Source organism: Falco rusticolus, chromosome 1 (assembly GCF_015220075.1).
Source record: "Falco rusticolus isolate bFalRus1 chromosome 1, bFalRus1.pri, whole genome shotgun sequence".
Lineage (NCBI taxonomy): Eukaryota > Metazoa > Chordata > Aves > Falconiformes > Falconidae > Falco > Falco rusticolus.
Window position 1 is genome coordinate 18488453 of NC_051187.1, and position 24307 is coordinate 18512759.

Consider the following 24307-nt stretch of genomic DNA (forward strand, 5'->3'; position numbering starts at 1 on the left):
CTGTTGCTGTCCCACATGAGGTGGAGATGCTGTTAACAAGATATGCAGAAAAAGCACTCTCTGCACAAAGGACACATCGATACGAGATCATCTTGTTATTAACAGAAAATGTCAAACTTGAAAGATCAAAGACTTTGAATCCTGCCACCTTATTACCTGTGAGTGAACCAGAAAGAGCACATGATTGTATTGCAGTGATCAAAACTGTAAGTAAAACCAGAGAGGACTTAAAAGATACACCTTTAACTGCACCTGATGTAAACCTCTTTACTGATGGCTCATCTTATTATCTAGATGGAAAAAGGTTCACAGGTTTTGTGGTAGCAACTGAAAACCTTGTGCTGTTTGCCGAACCATTGTCTCCAACTTTAGGGGCACAGGCAGCAGAATTAATTGCTTTGACTCGAGCAGCCCTATATGCTAAAGGACGACGAGTTAATATTTATACGGATTCAAAATATGCCTTTGGAATCTGTCACGCTGTGGGAGCCCTGTGGAAAGAAAGAGGATTTTTAACATCTGCAGGTAAAACAATTGCTCATGGTCATCTAATTAATGATTTGCTTTTAGCTATACAGGAACCCGAAGAAATTGCAGTTGTTTATATACCTGCACACACTAGACGAACCAATCAACTTGCTGCAGGAAATGCACTTGCTGATGCCACAGCCCGAGCGGCCGCAATCAAAAATCAACTGACCCCTGACATGGTGGTTGCTAATTTCTTTTCTATTCCAAATCCTGTTACCCTATATAATGATTTTAAAGACTGTGGTAAAAACTCTGTTAAAAGAAATTGTTCCTCGATATGGAATCCCTGAAGTAATTGATTCACACAGAGGACCTCACTTTACAGCTGCGATCTTGCTTCAGGTTTATGTAACTTTAGATATTAAAGGTCAGTTTCATACTCCTTATCATCCTCCATCCTCTGGACAAGTAGAAAGGATGAATCAAACCATTAAGGAATGTCTAGCAGAAGTTTGTGCTAGCACTGGTCTTAAGTGGCCAGAGGCTTTAAACCTAGTTTTATGAGATTTGAGAACAATTCCAAAACAACCACATGGACTGAGTCCTGCAGAGATTTTATTTGGACGAATTTTAGCAGCACCAGGTTTATCTATTTCAGCAAAAACTGCATTATTAGATGGGGATGAGAATGTCATTCAGTATTTGTTATATTTGTAAGATTTTTTGATCCAATTCAGAAATACATTTATTGATATCAAGGGGTTAGTCTTGAAGTATAATTTCATAATTATAAAGTAGGAGATGAAGTGTTTGTGAAATCGTTTAAACGTGAAAACAAAATGGTGCCAAAATGGGAACAATGTTGTATGTCTTGTGTGTCTCATATACCGACATATCCCTACTGTATTTGTTAATATAGTATCTAAAAAGAAAACGGGGGACTGTTGGAGGAAAATGGCAGATCAGTGCTACTGTAGGCTGTACACCTCAGCTTTGTCCCCTGTATAGCCCCAGACCAGGACTGCAAGTGCGATCAGTAAATAGATGCTGGACAATGAAAGTTTAATATTAGTAAGACTGTACCTGACAGTTCAAAGAAGTTTCTAAGAACAGAAGACCCTAACCTCTAGGAGGCTGAGATGGTGGAGATTGTCTATTGTGATTACTCAGAACTGACATATGCAGAACCTGAAGCGATCATCCTTGAAAGAAAAAGTAAAATGGCAAAGTGGTCAAGATATAGAACAACTTGTGAAAACGACTGTCAAGATAATGACTAATAAAAGACTTGTTTGAAACCAATAGATGAGGTAATGCTTTGTAGAGACTATAAATGTAGAGCTAAAAATCCTGTAACCTTGTCACTCTCTGCGGAGGTGACCCAACGCTGCTGTACCGATTAAAACTGCAAACCTAGAGTAACCCACAAGAGTTTGAGTCTCTTCTTTCACACCAGTGACCAGCAGAGCAGTTCTACTTTTTAAGAACTATGGTAAAAGAAACACAAGGAACGCAATATCCATTGCTTTTCAGGGAAAAAAAAAGGGCTGCAACAGTGTCTTGTGTGTACGACCTTACAGGTTAACTATTGCTGATAAGAAGACGGATGCTGGCAGCGCTCCAAGTATCAGGTCAGTTTCTGGAGGGAGGAAGAGGATGGGGCTCCCGTGAGCGGCTCTGCCCTGGGGGTCAGCAAACGGCCCCGCGGGTAGGAAAGCGGCATCTGGGCTACCCTGCCGGGGACACCGCCAGAGCCGGCAGCGGCTTGGAGCGAACGAAGGCAGCGCAGCGCCGCCCTCCGCGCACACGCGGTGCGAGCGGCTCGAAGGCGGCCCCGCTGCCACGGCGGCGGTACCACGGCGGCGGTGCCCGCCAGCTCGGCCGGAGCCGCCACGAGCGCCCCGCAAGGCAACGGGGCACGGGTGCCCGGCCAGCACACGGGTCCGCGGGTTTACGCCGGCACCGGCGGTAGACCACTCGGGGCCGGGGCCGGGGCGGGGCCGCGCCCTCCTCTCGTGCCGCCCCGCCCGGCTCTCGCGAGACGTCGTTTGAAAAGGCGGCGGGCAGCCGTTACCAGCCTGGCCCGATCCAGCCGCCGCCGCGATGCCGCTCCAGCCGCGCCTGCTGCGCACCTACTCGCGGCGCGGGCGCCTCCGCCTGCTGCCGCTGCCCGAGCGGTGGCTCTCGCCGCTTCAGGACCGCAAAGCCATCTTCGGCTCCATCTCGGCCGACTCCAGCGCCGCCTCGGCCGACTCCGGCGCCGTCTCCAGCGCCGTCTCCAGCGCCGTCTCCGCCCACTCGGACGACCCCGACTTCTTGTCGCCCGGCAAATGCTCCCGACAGCCGCGGGGTAAGCGTCCCGCCCGGCGCTGGCGCCTGCGGACGCGCGGCGGCGGCGCGGCGGCGGCGGAGGAGGAGGAGAAGAAGGAGAACCGGCTGGGGGGGGCCGCCCGCGCCCGCCCGCTCGCCGTCCTCCTCCCCGTCCCCGTCCCGCTCCCCCTGCGGCGCCGCCCGCCGCCGCCAGGGGCCGCCCTGCGGGGCGCGGCGCCCCCTGCTGTGCAGCACCCCGCAGTGGCCGCGCTGCCGCGCCCGGCCCCGCTCCCCCAGCCCGCTGGGCACCACCCCGCGGGGCGGCCCGGGGCTCTGCTCCCCACCGCCCTGGCAGCGGCCCGCCTCGCCCGAGTCATCCCGGGAAGAGTGGGAGCAGCTCCCGGCCGTGCCCAGCGCGGGCGGCCTGGGGCGGGGCGGGGAGCCGCTCCCGCCGCTGGGGTCCGGCGAGGCCCTAAGGGTGCTGGCACAGGGGCCCTGCCCGGGGCCGAACCCCCCGAAACCCGCCGCCAGCCAGCCGCGGGGCGCTGCGCCGGGGGCCGGGGGCTCTGGCCCGCCGCCCTGCCCTCACCTGAGGGGGGTCTCGGGGGAAGGGAGCCCGTGCTGCCACGGAAAAAAACCCTGTGCGGACCCCGCTGACACCAGTGGTGGTCTTGGACCCTCAAGAAGTGTTGGTGTGGCTGGCAAACGTGAAACATGCCGGAGAGGCAGACGCCCAACCTGCCTGCCAGCAGCCGGGGTCCCCTTTGGGCTGCCAAGGGGTCTTGGCGAACAAATGTAAAAGCACCAAAGCTGTTCCTGGGGAGAGCAGTTCCTGCAAGAGAGCCTGCATCAGTGGCTTCAGTACCAGCCGCTGGGGGAAGCTCATGAGGCCCCAGCCAAAAAGGCACAAAACCAAGAGGCAGCCACCACCGAACTACTTTTTCAGACCACAGATGAGGCAAAAAGGAATGAAGAAGGGTGCCCTGGAGCTGTCCGCAGATGTAAGAGACTATGACTGTTCGCTCCTCAGTAGCTCCCATTCCTGGGGTAGAGTGCAAGCATCTCTGTCCTTCCACAAGAAGAAGAAAGTTACCACAAACGAGAGTTCCTGCTACAGCATCCTTTGTACCCCTCCTGTGAAATCCCAGGTTTCCAGCCACCAAGCAGTCCTATCTGCTGGCATGCCTCAGTGCTGCACTTGGTCTTCCATGAGCCTCCTAGCTCCCAGGTATTCCTGTTCTGTCCTGGAGCCAATGCTTACGGATGCAGAGAAGGTGTTCAGGGAATGCCACCAGGAGGGGCCTATTGCTTTTGAGGAATGCATTTTTTTAGATAAGATGAAAGGCTGCAAGAAAATTGGAGAAGGTGTGTTTGGAGAGGTCTTCCAGATTGACAGTGAGAGGGGACCTGTGGCCTTAAAAATAATTCCCATTGAGGGGACTGGAAAAGTAAATGGCGAAGCTCAAAAGAGCTTTGGAGAGATTCTGCCCGAGATAATAATTTCAAAAGAACTCAGTCTTTTGTCTGAGGAGTCTGCGAATAGGACTGTGGGGTTCATCAGCTTGTACTCTGTGCACTGCATTCAAGGGGCCTATCCTAAGTATCTCCTGGAAGCCTGGGACAAATACCACCAAGTAACGGGCTCAGAAAATGATCGGCCAGACATTTTTGGGGATAAGCAGCTCTTCATGGTTCTGGAGTTCGAATTTGGAGGCAGTGACTTGGAGAATATGAGAAACCACTTCAGTTCAGTGGCATCGGCAAAAAGCATTTTGCACCAGGTCACTGCTTCCCTGGCTGTGGCAGAACAAGAACTGCACTTTGAGCACAGAGACTTGCACTGGGGGAATGTGTTGGTGAAGAAAACTGACGTAAAAGAGGTTACTTATGTGTTGAATGGGACAACGCACACGATCCCCACAGCAAGGATTCATGTCAACATCATAGATTACACCTTGTCTCGGCTGGAGAAGGATGGCTTAACTGTGTTTTGTGACCTTTCCACTGATGAAGCATTGTTTCAAGGCACAGGGGACTACCAGTTTGATATCTATAGGCAAATGAAAGCAGAGAACTCTGGCTGCTGGACTGACTATCATCCACACAGCAACGTCCTCTGGTTGCACTACTTGTCAGTTAAACTTTTGAATGACATGAGATACAAGAAAAAGGAATCAACTCCTGCCATGAGGAAAATAAAGCAGCAGCTTGTTAAGTTCCACAAAGAAGTACTGACCTTCGCGTCTGCCAGTGAAGTTTTACAGAACAGCAGCCTCTTCCAGTGACCGAGGCAGTGCAATGTTTCCAAGAACTAAGTACTGATACTGTTTTTAGCGTATGATCTTTTTAAATGTTGGTATGATGAAGTGGTGTTATGATTGGTTAGCACTGTGTATAACATGATACCAAAAATGTCTAAAAAAAAAAAACAACCCCAAAAAACAAAACAAACCCCAGAAAAGTCATCTGCTTTTTTTCAGGGGGTGATGGGGGGCAGGGGGAGAAAACAGAGTTGAATGTTTGAGAAGGGGGAAAAAAGATTTCTTCAAGCTCAATTAAATGTTTTGAATTCCACAGATATTTTATTAACTTAAATTATTAAATGTTCTTTTTTTACTATATTGTTTTTCTTGAAGTACTTTTTTAAAAGAAAAAAGCCCCACGATTCTGGACAGTAAGGACAAAGGTAAATATTGTTAACCCAGCTGGGGACAGAGAGGGGGGGAAAACCCACCTTTTGACTTAGTTTTAAAACTGAATTTTTGTTTGGCAAAATTTGTTCCTGGAATGAAGCTACAAAATAGAAATGGGAAAAGTTTCTGCTGTTAAACACTAATCTGCAATATTATGGTTTTTTGTCTCTTAAGGACCAGTGAAGAGTTATTTGATTATGCAAAAAATATAAGAAAAAGTACCTGTGTTCCTGATGCATTTTTGACTGTTCTCATGTTGTGACCTTGGATACTGATAGGAATCCAAATCTGTAACTTGATGGTAGCATTAAAGCAATTTTCTTCATGCATCTGCAGAAGAAAATGCACAAGATAATAAGTGTTCTTTAGCCCTGATTGTAGACGGGTCAGGTGACCTAAATTTGAAGCTATACTTATATTAAACCTGAATTCTTTGTTTTCAGGAAGTCCTTTGCTATCATTCACATACGTTAAAAGAAACTGGTCTAAAGAGAACAATAAATCAAACTAAGTGAAAAGTGAATTAGATAATTCAAAATTACTACATCCAGTGACCTAGATGCATTAAGTAATTAAGAGGTAGCATCATCAGATTTGTTTTAACTGGAATGCTATCTATGCAGTCTGTCTATATATGTGTGTATATATGCAGTCTTAGCAATTAGATGCATCTTTAAACTATCTTGAAGTCTACTTTTTACAAGCTAAGCAGTTAGAGACCCTAGGTACCCCTCTGCCTACTATATGATTTTATTGTTCCATCTTCTAGAGTCTTTACTTGTGCTGCCTAGTAGCACAGAAAGTGACTTGACAATCAGCAGTGCTTGAAATTATTTAGATGGAAATTGAGAAGATGCTTGGTAAGATTCCAATATAATCTTTTTCCCTCTAATGGACTCAAGTAATGCAATATTATTTAATATTCTTAAAACTTGGTAAGGACTGCAGTGAATGCATCTCTGACATCAAGGATGTGTTCTTCAGTCAGAATGGCGGTATTTTTATTTATGCTTTAAAAAAAAATATGGATGAAACCACATCATTATCTGCCTGCCTTGGTCCTCTATTTCTATGGTTTGAGAACTAATATTGGCTGTACAAGAGGGGTGGAAACAGAGTGGTGGTAATTAATGAAAGGAGAGGTGCCAGCCCACTCGGTGACATGGTACACTGGTGTTGGAGTAGCCCTTTATTACTACGGGCCTTGAAAGCTGCCATTGCCTTGAAAAGTTTCCCCACAAACCAATGCTAATTTGTGAATATGCAGTATTGCTTTCATTAATCAAAACTCAAAGCTTCTACCCCCCACAAAAGTGGACATTAAATTCATATAGAAACCTTTGATTAAACTGTGCTTGCAAGGAAGTGTAGCTGCCAGAGATGAGTTCTCATCTCTTTTTTTAAGATGCTCTCTGTTCAAAAAAAAAAATGCTGTGTACCAATCAGTCCCATGAATTCTAATGGGAGGAAGGTGACAAGAAAAGAATCTGAATGGTAACTTCCTCCCATTAGAAAGCCCCTAATCAAGAAAAATGCCCCGAACATGTTGTCATTCCCATCATTTCAAGTGAAAGCTTTACTCAGAAGAGAACTGGATTATATATTTTAATCATCTGTTCTCTCTGCTAAGGAAGGATGCCAGAACCCAGTTTGCCATTTCAGAAAACACAAGCTTTTAAATAGGTACTACACTTAAATTAGGACCTTACAGGATGCTCCATCTTTTACTGAAATAATGAAGTATTAGCAAAGCTAAAATTATCGTAAGGGAAGGAAAGATTTTTTCACATGGATCCAAATGCTTTAGAAGGTTGAGAAGAACAAGTATAGTTTTATGTAACCAGTGACTGATAAATAGTATGGACACAAAGTAGGAATTCTGATATTTTCTTTCTAGTTCATAGTGCGTTTTGTGGTGATAACAGCAGTATTCACTTGGTGATACTAACGGTGATTACAAACTTATTTTGGAATATGCTTTCATCTAATTGCCAAATCACTGAAAATTTTGCCTGTTTTGAGGGAAGAGAAAGACATAGTAAAGTATCGATTACCCTGTAAATACTCTTTAACAAACCAGGGTACTGTTAAAACATGATGGGTAATGTATTTTCTGCTCATTGTTCCTTTCTGGAGAAATTGGACATTAAGTGCTGGAATATGAAAATTATCTCTTGCCTCGGGGAAAATGCATGCCAGCCATTAAGCTGAATTAGAAAGAATAGCGACTCTGCCCTGATTGTAGATAGAGGATGCAAAGTATACTACTCAAAGTATCATTTAGAGATTGGGAAAAAGTGAAAATAAGGACCCCTTCCTTACAGTTGTCTTTTTGAATACTGGATGCTGAATTCTGCAGTTGCAGGGTAAGTGCAGAAATTAATGGTATTGGTTGGCCACAGTGAATAGCAGGAGAGGATAGCTGCCAACAGAACAGGAATGCTCTTTAATGTTGAGTAAAAACAGACTGGGAAATTCAACTCTGTCTGTCTCTGCTCCCATAAAATGAATTAGGTACAAATAGCCCAATAAAAGCCTGGGAGTCTTAAATCAGATAAATCCAGTATTCGGGCTCTAGTTTTAACAACTGAAATGCTCCTTTCCTTCCCTGGCCCTTACTTCCAAGATTTATTTAGGTAGTAAATTAATAGGAGCCTGCACTGGGTTTTCTTTCAGCAGTCAGCTGCTAGCTGTGAAAAGCTGTTCTACAATCTTACCTCACTGGTCACCTTCTTAAAATGTAGGGCTTTAGGATAGTTCAAGACCATAGTTGTCACGTATGTGTCATCTCCACTGTTCATCAGTGAAACACTCATGGTCACTTCTTCAGTGTGGCCCACCACCAGTTCCTTTCTAGAACCAGACAGAAAAATGAGAAGGGTGAGATGTTACTTCTGAGGGCTGTTATTTACTGAGAGGCCTGAAGCGTTCTGGTAATCATTCCCTCCAAATGCTTTCACACACAGGATAATGCAATAGCCCAATTAATTATTCAATATTCTTCAGGGTGTGTAGGAAAATGCTGCTTAATATCAAAGGCAGTCATCTCCAAACTTTATGTAACATTTTATCATTTCTGTTTTACATCAAGATAGACTTTAAACATTGTTCTGTTTGATTAGCTTTTCAGTGACTCTCCAGGGTAAATTTTTACAATGAAGTGATGCCTACAGTTTTATCTAAGGCTATGCAAACTGAGCAAGCCTTTGCTGTAGTGCTGTGCTGTGCATCAGCCTAAAACAAAATCACACTGTCACAATTAAATGCAGAATTATGATTTTAGGATTATTATAGTTGTTTAGACCTTGGTCTTTCCTCTGAGGCTTCCTAGAATAGCCCAGCAATGCCCACGGAGGCATACGGTTACAGCTTGTGTGAATGTTAAGTTATGGAAAGTAATGCAAACAAAAGGATAGCGAATCTCGCCTGAGAATTTGAAGAAAACTTCTTATACACAAAGATGACATTTCATATGAATGTTAAATCCAAAATCTGGATAATGCAACTACTATGACTCACTGAATCTGACTTGTCAAAGTTAAATGAGCAGTACAGACAGTCCTGTTGTTGCAGTCCTTCTTGTAAGGCAACTGAAAGCAAACACTAATCAAGTCAGATTTTAACAGTCTTAATTTTTTTAAGGCAGCAGATTCAGAATATCTTTACATATATACGTACATTCTCTGAAAACCAACAGTCCTATGACCTCAGTTAAGGAGAAGTTGGAAATAAAAGACCCTCTAGGGCTAAGTCAGTCCTAATTGATTATGATTTTCAATTCAACTCCCAGGAGAAGGTCTATTAGTAATAACATGAAAAGTCTTCACTGGGGACAAGGTCTTGTTAAAGAAATGCCAGTTGTTTACCCCTGGATTGCCACAGGACCATAATACTCATTTCTTTTCCAGAGATGTTATGTTTTTCTTGAATAAATATGTTCATATACTGTGCCAGCTTATAGGCACACATTTTGTAGAGACAAAGTTACTCCCTTTAGCAATAGTTTTATTCACAAATAAAAATCTACTGTCTGTGCTCAAGTTTCTGGAGAAGTTCAATGATGATTAATAATTAGATGTTGGGTGGGTGCATAAGTACTAGGCAATGCTGACCAATGCTCAAGAATCTCATGAATTATTCTTAGGAAATGAATGTACTATCAACATCATCATCCCTGAGAGTACTGTGTCTATGGTAATTGGTGTTCATTATTACTCCGTGCTAAATGTTGTCCTAACTTCTCTGTCCTATGCTTTATGGACAGCTAATTAAATATTGAATTGTGGCAAAGACTCCTATTAAGCAGCAAAAAGCTGCCTTTTTACAGAGCTTTATGGAATTCTTTCAGAAGCTGATTTGGATTTCAGACTAACTGTGAAAAAGATCTGGATTAGCTTGTAGGAATCTTGTTACTAAACTGCAAGAGACAGGAGATTGAACTTAACCTTTGAGCTTATTAGAAGTTTGCAGCCTCCCAAATATTGCTTTGAAACACACAACTACAACTAAAAAATATATACATTGTTTTAATTATTTTTAAAATTACTTTTTTAGAAAGCTGTATAGTTGTTACTATCAAACACACCATTCAAATAATAAGTCTTAATATAAGCTCCAGTGGAACGCTCAATATCTGAAAAAACACTTCACAAAACACACAGACCATCTGCCTTCTTCACAGGTAGCATCATAAATCTAAGGCTGGACCTTAGAGATGAGGTTCTCTTAATAAGGGTTGAGTATCTGTTTGGGGAAGACCTGGGCCTAAAGTCTTCCTAGAATATAGCACTGGTCACTAGAAAGGGAGCAGAGGGCAGATGATGACATGCAAAGGGTAAGGAAACCACATCCACATTCTTTATTTTTAGGTTTTACGAGTAAAAGTGTTGCATCCTGGAAAAAAAAAGAAAGCTCTTTGCTAGTGTTTTGTTTTGTTACCAGAAAACGTGTTTGATGGCTGGTATCGATCCAGCACAGGAACAGCAAATGCCATGTTACCATTTTTCCTATAAAGCGCATGTTTAACTCTCAGAAAAACAGTCAAAGTCACATGGCTACAAGCAAAGAGGAACGAGAAGTTGAGAAAATATCTGGGCATTAAAATGTCTTCACACTTGTCATTTCTGTTCCAGCTTCTGTCACCTGGCATATTTAGGAACCTTCTGGTTCAAATGTTTTCTTTGGGCAGCTGTGTTTAACAGCCATCAGTGGACCATAAGCTTGTCAAATGGTTTTTTTGGATCATTTTATATATTTGGCTCCCACGACATCCCCTGGATAATGTGTTCAGTGATTCAGTCACGCATTGTGAAAAACAGTTTCCTTATGTTCGCAAGTTTCTGAGGACAGCATAGGGCTATAGATTTCAAGCTGATCACAATTCCCATTTATTATTTTGTTGAGACACTAGTAAAGCTGAGATTTTATCGCAACATAATTATGCTGTAACAATGCTGTTATTTTGGGAAATTGGGATTCTCCCTGGGTTGTATCTTGTGCTGGTGAGAGAGTGGACAACTGGTCTTGAGCTAGTCAGTGAAGAACAGATAAGGAGCAGAATCAAATATAAAAAAAATTCTTAACTGAAACATTACAGGAAAAATGTTTTAAGAAAGCCTGGCAGTAAGGATAAGAACTGCTCAGTATTTCCATGGTATTTCACCTGTACCAGGCTGGCCTATTTACAGAAGTTCCAGTTTCTGCTGGGAACGTTCAGAACACACAAAATCCCAAGAGTCTGAAGGAACAGACAGCCAAAATACACCAATATGGTTAGAGTTTCAGAATTAAACATGGTGTTTATGTTTCCATTAGATAAACACATTATCTAGAAGTTCAAATTCTCTCTTTATCTACAGTTTGTTTTCAAATACAAAATGCAGGAATGAAATCAAATCTGTCTGCCATGTCTTAGCCTTTTTGAACTGCATGGGGCACTCAGCTACCAGATGACTGACTGAAAATGAGGTATGAGATGTAAAAAAATCATTTTTTTTGTCTGAATGACCTACATTATCGGTGCTGAATTGGAGACATCAAGGTTGCCTTAGACCTAGATCTATGTTAATTAGTTCATGTTCACTATCTCATACTTGTTCAAAGCCTTGGCCACACAAAGGCAAAAGCCTTTGCAAATTGAATGAAAGGCTTTACCTTTTATATAATTTCTAGTATTCAGAAAAGGTTTTTTATGTCCCTTTAATGCTGAATTAAAAATAGAATCATTACACAGATTGGAACACAGATTTTATATTTGTCTTTGAAGCATTTCCCCAGCTCACTAAAAAATAGCATTTATTACCTACCAGAGCATGATCATGTTCTCCAGTGATCTTACTGTAATATCTTGGAGACGATCGTTAGTCAAATCAAAGCCATCATCAATGGATTGTCCAAAATACTGGTGTCCTGAAGAAATTTCAGAGGCTTTTACTCTCTAAAAAAGGGGGGAACATTAACAAATGTAAGTCAGGATCTCTCTCCTGTCCTTGGGAGAATACACTTCTTTTCATGAGGTTGCTGTGAGGATAATTTTGTAACACTCCTGAGATGCCAAATACTGACTTAATTTCCTGCAATGGCCAGGCAGGCTTGAAAAAGGCTACGCTGTTCTACAGGCAGCACCCGAATCCAGCTCCTTTGCCTAAGCAGACAGGTGAATGGTTACAGTTAGAAGCAGCCCTGCTGCAGAAACCCATGGAGTCACATAAACCATCTGACATCTGCAAATTTCTCACCCATCAACGTAAATGAAATGTGGAAGTCCTCCCTCCCAGCCTCTTGCTATAAAAATACAAGCTTTTCCCTCTCAAGGTGTACTGGAGCCAATTCCCAACAAGACACGTACTTGAGAAAAAGAGCTCTTGATCTGGTCTTTATCACCATTAAAGATGTAAATGTTGCCAAAAAAGGAACTGTTTGAAAACTGATCTTTGAGGGGGTCTCCTACTGCAATATCCTCATATCCATCCCTATTGATGTCTCCAATACTGGCCACAGTAAACCCAATCCTTGCAAAAGGAGAGGTCACCTGCACATTTAAGTGTCCTTTCAAGGTGAACGAACCAGTCGGAAAAACAACCAAGAAGGAAATCCATTTACAGCAAATGTAGCATGAGCAGCTCTTACATTAACGGGGAAAAAATAATCTCAGTGCACACTTATAATGCTTAAAGGTGAACAAAAAAGCCCTAAACAATAAGAAGTTCAAGATACCAGCTGACTCTTGGAATAAAAGCTTAATCCTTTTGCACTGAGAGCATGCAAATTCTCACCCAGAAGCAGCGTCTCTGGACAGCCCTGTGCAAGCGGACACATTGAAGCACTGTCTTTTCTTAAATCTAGCAGATGGAGTCGATCCCCAGCTTGTTTCTCCACAGAAGCCATCCCATCTCCCCCACCCTATCACAGAAGTAAGCCACAAGAGGGTGCACATTATTTGAATTCTAACAGGCGCGCGGACTGTTGTTTTCTGCTTTCACCATCCTGTACGTGCCCTGAGCAAATTTTAGCAGTGCACCGGAGAGGGGCTTCTCCTGATGCAATTAACTTATACCCTGTATATTGTGTAGCAGATCCTGTAGCTTGGCCCACAAAACATTTTGTTTTCTACAAGTCCTGAGAAGCAAAGTTTTAGCAGCTACCCACGTACATGTTTATCGCAAGCACTGTAAAGAACACAGCTTGGCAGGGCAAGGTCTGCACCAACAAATTGCCTATGTACAGGTAAAAGTCATGATTTTATCCCACTGGGATAAGAGTATACCTTAGGCAGACAATGCTTGTATTTCTTCAGTTACTTCTCTTTTATATTCTAATGAATAAGACAGGGCTGCTGGCTTCAGCCTGCGGTCCTCTGCCATACAGGGAGAGCACATACAGTGAGAGCACGAAGGAGGAATGTTTTATTTGTCATTGCTTAGGCATGGTTGGAAAATCCCCAACATGGAGTGTTTACGCTACCAGTGTTTTTACTTCTGTCTCCAGGCGATAGACGTAAACCCTTCCTTCTTCCCCTCAAATGTGATAAAATGGAGCTCTGGCAAGGAGCAGATCTGTTACCCCATCATGGTTCACATCAAATGGGCAGAGCTCAGATCCATAATAAGATCCAACCTGCGCTCCAGAAAAAGACAAGCACTCTTTCACTGGAATTCTCTATATATAGCTTTGTAGAATTAATGGCCTTTGCAGCAGTAAGGCAATTTTTAGAACAAAACATCACATATCTACTTATATGTGGATCGTTTCCTATTATTTATTTTATTACAGCCATCCTCAGGGACAGATCCTGTAACCAGTTTAGCAGTAACAAAATCATTATTCAACAATTTGACAGAGGAAAAAGAGTACCACAGTTGATGACCTCTTTCCCCATGAACCATGAGAACGGAACATAAATATAGTACACCCTGTTTAGCTAATGTTTTTTTCATCTTTTTCCAAAGTTAATGATTCCTCTGATGTTCCCAAAGCATTATGGAGTGAACAAAGACTGTGTAATCCACATCTGGCTAAATCCAAGAGTGTCTGGAGAAGAAAGCACAGCCGCTGTTGGAGCAAGCAAGATGCGTGCAGCCCACCTGATGCCCACTGACCTCGCTGCCCTTGGGCGCAGTACCTGTTCTCCTTGCAGGGTTTGTTTTAAACAGCCGTCCTGAAACGCCAACACCTTCCCTCTCATGATGCTGCGGAGCTCCAGCCACGTACAAGGGTCCATATTCTGTGTGTACCACTGCCACACTACCCTGGTGCATCCACACAAGAGGCAAAAACAGCATATACTATCAGTACCATACTCTATGCCTGAAGGAAAAAGCCCGCAGGGTGTGGTCTGAGACACAGACTTACATATTCAGCGAGATCCAAGAGTTTACACCATGTCTAGTTATTGTGGCCCATGGTTTTGATTACAGAGCATCTCCTAAAAATATTGATTAGGAAATAGCAGGTAACTTTTCTGAGAAAAGCCAGCAAATCTGGGGTTCTCTTCTCTTAGCAGCTTGTAGGGTAACTGAATAAATTACTGCTCTGAAAAATACGCTTGAACTCTCGATGACTTTTCTTAGCATTTGTCACAGCTCCTGAGTGATTATCCAACATACATACTTTTTTCTTTTTAGTTATTATGTCTGCAGGCTGGAAGGTTTACAACTCTTCACAAAACTGAAGAAAACACTATGTTTAGAAAACAAAAAGTGATCTGTTACAGGGCTTCTGGAACACGGAAGTAATGGGAGAAGGATTATTTTGATCCAAACAGTCCACAGCACCTCATATTACCTGGTAAGACTTTTGGCCAAACTGTCAAAATCTTCATATGTGAACAGTGCAAACTAGTCACTTCTAACCTTCTGCAGCTCTTCTGGGACCCACTGGTTGCTTATGAACCCTCCAGTCTAGGGAGAAAAGCCATCAGACAGGGAGACTGAGCAGATTTCATACACAGGCCAAAACCCAACAAATTCCCAAATTTCCATTAAAAAGTTGAAAGCTCTGAAAAGGAAGGGAGTTTTCTGAAAGCTTGGTAAAGCAACCCTGATCCTAGATTCCCATAGAAAGCTCTTATTTGCAAAGCAAAAAATCATGAAAGTTCTAGAGCTACAAGACATATATGAAGTAAGCATCTTTGTTTCTAGGATATATTCCTTAACCTTCTTCAAAATAAACTCTCTGGCATCAAGAAGACGGAGGCCTGAGTGAATCAAAGGAGCCAGGGCATCTCAGATTGGACATCCTGCAAGACTAATGCATAACTCCTTTATTCTTCCACCCATTGCTAAAGCATAAGAGCAGACACATGGGATGGATGGAAACATCACTCCCCTATATATGTGCTTTTATGCAAAAAAGTGTGGCTTTGATGACACTTCCCACTCACCCCAGGTGCTCAGAGTTCAACCATAGGCATTTCCAGGGAATTCATCACATTTCTCCATCTGGTTTTCCAGAAACACTTGCGCAGATGCCTTGACAATGATTATCTTGTCATCAGACTGGCTGGAGTCATGGCTTTCAAAGACTTTATCCCTGTGGAACAGAAGCCCGGAGGTATTTCATGGGACAAGCCATGTCTGCAGAGCTAGAAATGTCAGTGGCAGTGGCAGGGTGCTCATGTTCATTTAGCTCTCAGCCCACAAGTGTACAGATGTGCAAGGCAAACGTGCAGAAGGATTTATGCTTTCCAGGGACACTGGCTGTCCACAACAGGTAGCTCTGACTTCATGAGCACTTTCACAAGTAGCATATGTGGCATTTTTACAGTGCAGGTCAGTATTGTTAAGAGTCATGCTACTGCGAAGAAAATGGAGCTGAGAGGGAAAGCATGACTCCCAGAGATGCAGCAGGTCAGTGAAAAAGATGGCAAAGGCCTGGGGTCTACAAATGAACACATGCTTAAAGCAAGACTCAAGTGACTGAGTTTTCATTCTGAAGCCCCTGTGTCAGCCAGGAAGGATTTCACACTTTGCCTCTTGCCAGTTTCTCCTTGCAGACCTGATGGTCCCCCAGACTCATTCACAGGCCTCAGCTGGCAGAGCCTGTCACTAAGAGAAGCTTTGGAAAAGTGAGGGCTTTGAGACTGTGAGACAAGAGTAGAGAGGAGGTGCAGAAGTCTGGATTGATGCACATGAAACAAAAGGAATCACTTAAGTGTTCCTGGAGTTTCTCGAAATACATGAACTCACAATACACGTGCAGTGTGGCTGTGATGTCAGTCCGAGAGCTCTGCTGCTTGATGTTTCGGACTTTGAAGAAACCAGTTGGTCTGTTGCAGCTTTCTTGCAGGCTCAGCTCAGTTTGGATCCGTGCTCCATACTGCACCACAGCAAACGTGATCTGGAGAAAGCAGACAGCAAAGCCAGAGCTGGTTAGAGAAGATCTAAGGCAGGATCCCCAAGTCCCTCAAAGTGCCAAGTTTAGTCCCAAGTTTTATTGCACAAACACAGAAAGCATATATTGCAAATGATAGGTATATCAATTGTCTTTACCCCCCTGTCTCCATCACACATTTGTATTCTGGTGATCCGTTCTGGATCAGCTCCAGGAACTGACTTCATTTTCTTTGGCTCAAGACAACAATTTCTCTGTCTGAAGTTCCTGTATTTATCTATCTAGCTGGACCTTTTGTGACGACATGGCTCAGCCTCATTTTGTCCCCAGATTTATTTAAATCATTTAAAGTAATGGCTTATAAGCCCCATTTCTTATTTTTGTGTGTATTTTTCAAGATGCCTTGAAAGATTTGCCTGGTAAAATATCTAAGTGTGCTGCTGGCATGAAAACCCACTCCTAGCTTTTCCACTTCCGTCTTCAGCTACTCCTCCTTCTTGGCTCACTAACATCTAATTCTTGCATTAGAGTATGTAGAATTATTACCAGCATCACTGTGAAGTTTAAAAAAACAGTAATTATGTGAACCAGGAGACTCTCCGTTCTTCATTAGAGCTCTGATCCATCCTGCCTATCGGATTACGACACACCTTTGAGCATTTCTGCCACATTGACTTCATCAGGTCGAGGGCAGAGGTCTTGGCATTTTGGAAATCATCTGGCTTGGTGTTCTCTGATCCACCCAGAATGACAGCAAACTCTGTTCCCAGTTCTGTCAATGCAGTTAAACACAAAAGGACATCTGAAGGGAAACCCAAACAGTCTAACTTTTAGCAAGGGTTCACGAACATTGACATATTATTAAACAACCAAAAATTTGATTACAGCACCATCCAGCCTTTCCAAAAGCAGGTCTAGCTGGTGATGTGGTCTATGCGGTCTAGTGACAGGTTTTATTTTTAAAAAATGTCAGTTAATATCTGCAACAATGACTGCAATTTACCATTACAAATAACCCTCAAAACTGCAACCTCTTTCCTACCCAGCTCTCTCCCACCAGATGAATGCAAGCTGCTTCAGACTCAGCTGATACAGAAGGAAGCAATGCTTGCTCCTGCCCAGCACTTACTTTTGCACACGTGGTTGTTTCCCGTGCTGCCGAAGTGCTCACCACCAGCACTGCTGGTGGTGTCTGTGCTGACAGAGCTGCTGATGTTAGCAATCTTGTCTTTGCTGGTTTTACTTTGAATGCCATTTAACTTGGTCTCAGCTAAAGAATTCAAAAAGCAAGAAAAAAACACACTCTACTTTCTAATTTAACACACCTTAAACTCACGATCTGTTTCTATCCAGGTTCCCAAATTTGCAGAAGATCTGAGAATCAGACTATTAATAGCAGTTAGACAACTGAAGACAGAACAAGACCATCTAGGGGTCTAATTTAAACTTTTCAGCTTCTTTGCAGTGACAGCAAGAAGCAGAGCAAGGCTAGACAATCAGACCAGCTCTCTGCTCCCTTGATTAAATGCCCAATAGCTCAGTTAAGTTGGAAGGAACAGCTTTAAGTGGCCAGGCACTCTGAAAAATCCTAGTGGATGTTTGTCGCATCCATCCACTAAGAATGTCAATGCTTTTCTAAATTCTGGCTTAAGAGCTGGATTGTTTGGATGCATGGGATACCACAACAGAAAATCCCTGCTGCTGTGTCCTAATCTTCAAGGCTGAACCTTGTAAGCCTGTTGAAATCACTATAATACATGTTAAAATTCAGCTCTAGGTCTCTCCTAGTAGATAATGGACCTTGCTGGTTAGGGACTCAGAAGGCCCCTGCTGCTAGAGCAGAGCCTCGTGCTGTTATTTCTGTCTCTCTGCAAAGGCACAGTACTGGCGTCGTTCCTACACCCACTTGGGGAGGCTGAGGGAAGCTGTGCTGCGCAAGTTGGGGGTGAGCAGAGCACAGACTCCATTCATGTCCTCAGCAGTGGTGAAGGCTCCGCAGGCAAGCCTGGGGGCCGGGGCAGGAAAGGCTGACGAATGACAACAAAGCCATAGGCAGTGGATGACTGAAGGTACCACCTGGCAAACATTCAGCATCCCCTGCACAGCACTGAAAGCCTCGAGAGGGTAAAAAAGCACCTACCCTGTCACAGGTTACCCCAGACTCCAGCCCTGAGCTGAGGCAAAGGGAGGCGGGGGGGGGGAGCTAACCAGATTGAGGTGTTAGCCTCCAAATTGGTGCCTCTCCAAAGCCTCCTCTGCCAGCCCTCCCTTTTCCTGGGGGTGGGGGTGGCTGCAGTGAAGTACAAGGTCAACTTGGCTGCAGTGAAGTACAAGGTCCACAGCCGATGAGAAGGGCCCTTCTCAGTTTTCCGTCCTGGCTGGCAATACACCATCTGGCTTTCCAGCCAGCCAGCATCCAGCTAAGTGCTTTTAGCCTTTGTCCTTCTTTTATGTCTGCTCATTTGCATTTCCCAGCATAAGTACACAGCATTTTAGAAAAATACAGTCGTTCCCACGCCATGAATATTTTCAGTTCCTTACCGGGATCCAATCTGAATTCCTGTCAATAGCTATGCCACCATCCTGCATGTTTTTGGAGCCTTTAATCTTTCTTGAAATTGAATGAATGACTGAATGAACAAAGAAGCAGGAGAACAGATTTGAAATGAATACGGTATTTGTCAGCCTTGGGCAGACAGAATAAACACAGAGAAAGGTTACGACGACTGAGGTCAGCTATATCTGCTCTCCTAGAAGGAGGACTCAGAGTTAATGTTATTAGCAATACAGCAGTAATGAATACATTGGAAACAAAAAACTTTGCCCTGTATTTCAACAGAGTTTAGGTGAAGACTCAGGCTGCAGCAGAAGAGGTCTTGCAGCCTCCTGACACATCACTCCCAACCACTGGGAGAGCCCATGGATTTGCATTTCTCTCTGCCTGTTTAGGAGACTGGTTGGCAGAGTCCCTTGGGAGGCAGCTCTGAAGGACAAAGGAGTCCAGGCTGGACACTCTTCAGAAGGAAATCTCTTAAGGTGCAGGACTAGGCCATCCTCATGTGCTGAAAGATGAGCCAGCAGGGAAGAAGACCAGCCTGGCTAAACAGAGAGCTGGAACTCAGGGAAAAAAAGGAGAGTTTGTGACCTGTGGAAGAAGGGGAAGGCAACTAGGACTGCAGGGATGTCATGAGGTTGTGCAGGGAGAAAATCAGAAGAGCCAAAGCCCAGCTAGAACTTAATCTGGCTACTGCCATAAAAGACAATAAAAAATGTTTCTGTAAATATATTCACAACAAAAGGAAGGCTAAGGAGAATCTCCATCCTTTACTGGATGCAGGGGGAATCATCCAATTGGTTGTCAAGGGTTGTCAAGCACTGGGACAGGCTGACCAGGGCAGTGGTTGAGTCACCATCATGGGAGGTATATGAAAGCCATGTAAATGTGGCACTTGGGGACATGGTTTAGTGGTGGGCTTGGCTGTGCTGGGTTAACGGTTGGACATGATGATCTTGAAAGTCTTTTTCAACCTAAACAATTCTATGGTTCTATAATTCTATGAAGTGCTGGTCTATGGGACTTAGCACTGTGCCCAGTTTCATCTGAAACACCCAGCCCCTGCACCCCCTCATGCCTATGGCAAAGCAAGTACTGGGGAGGGGAAGCAGGACTGTACCTTGCAGAGGTACCTCCTGGCGCTGGATCTCTTCCTGCAAAACAGTATACTTCCTCGGCCTGCCCAGCCCCATGTCTACTGAGGAAGTAGCCAAAATCCTGTGGAACAAGAAAAAAGGCAGGAAAGAGGGAAGGTGGCACAATCAGGCAGTCCTGTGGCAGTGCAGAGCACAAAACATTCATCTGTGTGCCAGGGTGGCCACCCATTATTCTGACAATGTCTCTTAATTAACTGGATACCAATGTGGTTTTGAGCTGTATCAGCCACTAAAAAGAAAACACTTATTTTCTCCTACAAATCATCATCCTTCCCATTATCTGGACTATGAATTCAGGAGAGCTATCAAAGATCAAGGAAGAGGTCTGGAAGTGCCCTTAAAATGCTGGAGATAAAGGGAAGCCAGAGGTGCAGTGACAAAGCCCAACCACCACACTAGGAAAAGGCAGCATTGCCATATGAAATGGAGATTGTTCTTGAGTCATCCAGTTTCTGCTTTGGGGGTAGGAAAGTGTCTTTACTCTGAAACTTAAAATCTGCCATCTGCTACACAGCCTGGGCGATCTGCTTGCCGTAATATAGGTTATCTCCATAGCAACCACTCGTGGTTGGCTTCCGTTCACCAGCCTAGCCATCAATTTCTCTTCCCCTACAGACCCCAGAGTCAGAGTTTCCAACACTTTATGGTCTTCAGACCAAGCTCACAACATAACTCTTGACAGCTGGTGGGTGCCGTGACTGCTGCAGCCCCAGAAATGATGCAGTATGCTGGGAAGTACTGCAAAAGCCCCGCTTGCTTCTGCCATTTGGTTAAATGGGCAGACATCCTTTCTGCACAGTGCCATGACTTAGCTGTGGGTGAGGGGAGAACCATCGTGAAGACTCACAGGCTGACAATGTACCCCTGACACCAATGAAGCTCTCACACAGCTCATCAGCCCCTGAGAACCAAGGCCCAATTCTGGGTTCCAGGCAGAGCAATCTGTGCTTATAGTTGTAGAAAGTGAGAAGCTACATGACCTCAGGCCACACCCATTCATAAACCCCTGGGAAGTCTAGGTATGCTTTTCTTTCTTCTGTTCCTTATTGTGTTCCCATCTGAGTGCTGAAGAACCATGGGCCACAACAAAGAGGCTGTGTGTGGTGCCGTCCACATCTTGCCAGTGTTGATATTAAAGATCGACAAGGACTCAACCACTGAAAACAAAAAGTGCAGACTGTGATCTGTAGAGTCATAGTTAACAGGCTCTTGAGCCAGCTGTCTCTGAACCCTGTCCACCATGACAGCAGAGGCAGCTGAGGGGGAAGGAGATACCAAGCTATGGAGATTTTGCTGATTTATCTTAACAGAGGATTTTCTTGCCCAGCCTGATGAAAAATAAAGCAATGCAAGTCCTGATGTTCTGTTATGGAAGTCCATCTTGGATATCACAAAATGTTCATACCAGTTGAAGTTCAGAAGCCTGCCTTTAGGCAGGGAAGGAGACAAAACTCCAGGGTTTGTGCAAGTGGCCAGCCACTTCAGGGTGGCACCAGTGGATTCACTTCTTGTAAAGTTGACAGTCAACAGACTGGGACACTGCAACCCATTAGATTAAAGAATAAGTAGTTTAGGTAGCAGCAGGGATTGTTCCCCGCAAGAACAGCATTGTCGTAAACCTGGTAAGAAGAGGAGAACATAGATTTTGTGGATGTTAAAAAAAAGCTCAAAGCTTGGCAGTGAGGGAGGAAATTGGTGCCAAATGTAATGGATACTCTGCTGAGGATGCAGCTCTGCTAAACGTCTAATAATGTCTGAAAATAGATCTAAAACTGCCATCAGAAAAAAACCCTTTTACTCATTATTCACAGAGCTGTAACTGAATTGGCATCCTAGAGGTAACTTCTTTTTTTCATGAATGCTTTTCCTGCTTGCAACGCAGCCCACAAAAAAAGGGGCTGATATTGGTGTTTCGACTGTAGAACTGTGGCAAGCCAACCCTTATTGCTGTTCACACTTCAGCTCTTGATTTCTCTAAGTGTGTTAATGCTTCAGTAAATGCACAGGCTGGGAAGATAAATATACTTGAATCTAAGTGACAGACTGAAAATGTCACAAAGTAGGATGCGTGAAAGGCAAGTAATAGATGCTGTAAATTGAAGCACTGAGCCGTACTGTATCACCAAACTTCTGTCAATCACACAACAACTTTGAAAACTTCACACTAATCTCAGGAACAAGCCCAAGTGACTCTGATCACAAACTCTGTCCCTGTTTGAAACTAGAAGAAAAGTACAACACCTGAATTTTACAAATAACTCCAGCCTATAATCCCATACTATAACTGTGGAAGCTGTAGATTGAGCCTGCTTATAAACAGGCAGTCTAGCATTTTTAATATAATCTCTGATGTACTAACAAGAGGTCAGATTCTGTCCTGGTATCCATCTAGAGTCTTTCCTGATTCTGATTTTACTCAGAGCTGAATCTGAGCTTATGCAATCAATTCCATGTAATTTCCTAGACTCACTATGAAAGCCTAAGTGAAAGTAGTAAATTCTGCAATTGGAGCGATGACATGAAATGTGCAAATAGTGTGAGCTTTTAATCTTTGCTTCTGCTTCCTGAGAAGTCCCACACTTGAGGCACACGGCATGCATCCCTTTCAGAGTGTAGGCGGACCATCCTGAACTACCACCTTGCTTTATAAATCCACTCTACCAGCTAAAATCCCCAAATTAACTCAGAGATGCTCCTAGGCATCTGTGTATGTCTCCACTGTAAGAGTATCAGCCTAACAATACCACACATTTATACAAAGTCTTCCAGCAAAGTTCCTTTAAAACAAAGCCAGAATTCCAGATATGCTGGAACAAGCTCCCTGGAAAGTGCAACTGCCTTTGAAGTAACAGACAATTTTCAAGCAGGCAACAAAAAAGAAAAAATTATGGCCAGGGAGCTGACCTCACTCTTGTGAATATTCCTGTGCTTGTATGGCATTTGGCTTAGGAACCAGAGCCGCCTCAGCTCAGCACTTCGTTCTGCTGCTGCTATCCTGCAAAGCTGAGTTCTTTGAACTTTTTGCTCCTGGTTCCCTGCTCACAGGGATTTCCAATGCAGATGACTTTAGCACTTTAGTTATTGAAATGAAGTGCACTGTACCTAAACTAGAAAAAAAAAAGGGTAGGTGTTGCAGATTAGCCAACTATACAGACAAACAATCTATAGAATTTAGATGCTTGGCACAGTTCTCTTAAATTCATTCCAAGAACGTAACTGAGACCCACCACGTCAAACAACTACATTTTTCTGCACTGCTGCTTTCATCAAGTAAAATCCACAAATGCAAAAAAAAAGGGTTGCTAGAGAAGAGCAACAGAAAACATCTGCAGAAGCACATATGGATAGAAGCCTTCACCAATGAGTCCAACTTAGTTTTGTATAAGCCAAATCAAAAAACGTCAAGATTTGAAAAAATATCAGTAACTTCTGTGGGCATATCCATTAAGGATTTATATGCTTACAAAGCTGGGAGTTTCCTAGCATAACAACAAACATGAGAACGAAGATATTCACAGAAATAATACATCATCATACAACATGTAGAAGTCAAACTCAAATAAGGAAAACCGTAGAGCATAGATCTTGATGTTAAATCAAAAATCACAGCAGAGCAAGCTACAGAGAACTTTGATGGGCATCTTATTAAAAGAATAAAATTAATAACATTTTTTTCCCAAACACACTGGAAGTAAAAAGCTTGTCAGGAAGTCTGTGAGGCTGACCAGGGCATGAAATGAATACTTAAAGGATAATATTCTTTCCATACAGATGGAGTAGGTATATACAGTACTGAGTCTTTTGAAAAGGGAACCAGACAAACAGAAATTCTATCGTGTAGAATCAAACCAGCATTTATTTGCAGAGTGGCTGGAAGAGGGGCCAGTAATATCCCCAGTGAGGTTGTCCATTGCTTGAGCTAATGGAGTAGCAGTGTAAGGCTGTTACCCTTTCTGGGGTAGCAGGTAAAGACTAATGCATGGCAGAATTGTCCCCACAAGGCTGCAGGACACAATGACATGGATACCAACTGACTCAGGAAATGTTCCTTCTAATTCATATGCTTTACTTTTACACCAGTTTACTCCCAGGTAAAGGTCTTCTGATTTTTCTTTTAAAAAATCCTACATGTTCTAGCACTCTTCTTAAGGAGGTCAACAAGCCAAAAACTTGCAGGAATGTATCTCTGAAAGCTCACACTGCTTAATCCAAGGTGTATCTAAAATGATGCTAGAAAGGGAAGAATATAAAAAAATCTCACCTACATTCTACTCTCACCTACTTAACTACAA

General features: G+C 43.6%; 2 protein-coding genes across 2 annotated transcripts in view; one reads left to right on the top strand and one right to left on the bottom strand.

Annotated features, from left to right (window-relative positions):
* The first annotated feature begins 1793 nt into the window (after positions 1-1793).
* Positions 1794-5266, top strand: HASPIN (histone H3 associated protein kinase). The gene is given in 3 exon segments (XM_037372689.1): positions 1794-2982; positions 2984-3407; positions 3409-5266. Coding segments are annotated over 3 exon segments (2490 nt in total). The 5' UTR covers positions 1794-2574; the 3' UTR covers positions 5067-5266.
* Positions 5267-5696: 430 nt separating this feature from the next.
* Positions 5697-24307, bottom strand: part of LOC119140779 (transient receptor potential cation channel subfamily V member 2-like) — a 38575-nt gene continuing 19964 nt past the window's right edge. Inside the window, exons 25-34 of the transcript XR_005101731.1 lie at positions 16955-17106; positions 16160-16310; positions 15355-15503; positions 14757-14872; positions 14095-14221; positions 13449-13589; positions 11780-11910; positions 8192-8327; positions 6407-6484; positions 5697-5804 (exon numbers count right to left, since the gene is read on the bottom strand). The gene's annotated coding sequence lies outside the window, so the exon portion shown is untranslated. The remainder of the gene's footprint in view (positions 5805-6406; positions 6485-8191; positions 8328-11779; positions 11911-13448; positions 13590-14094; positions 14222-14756; positions 14873-15354; positions 15504-16159; positions 16311-16954; positions 17107-24307) is intronic.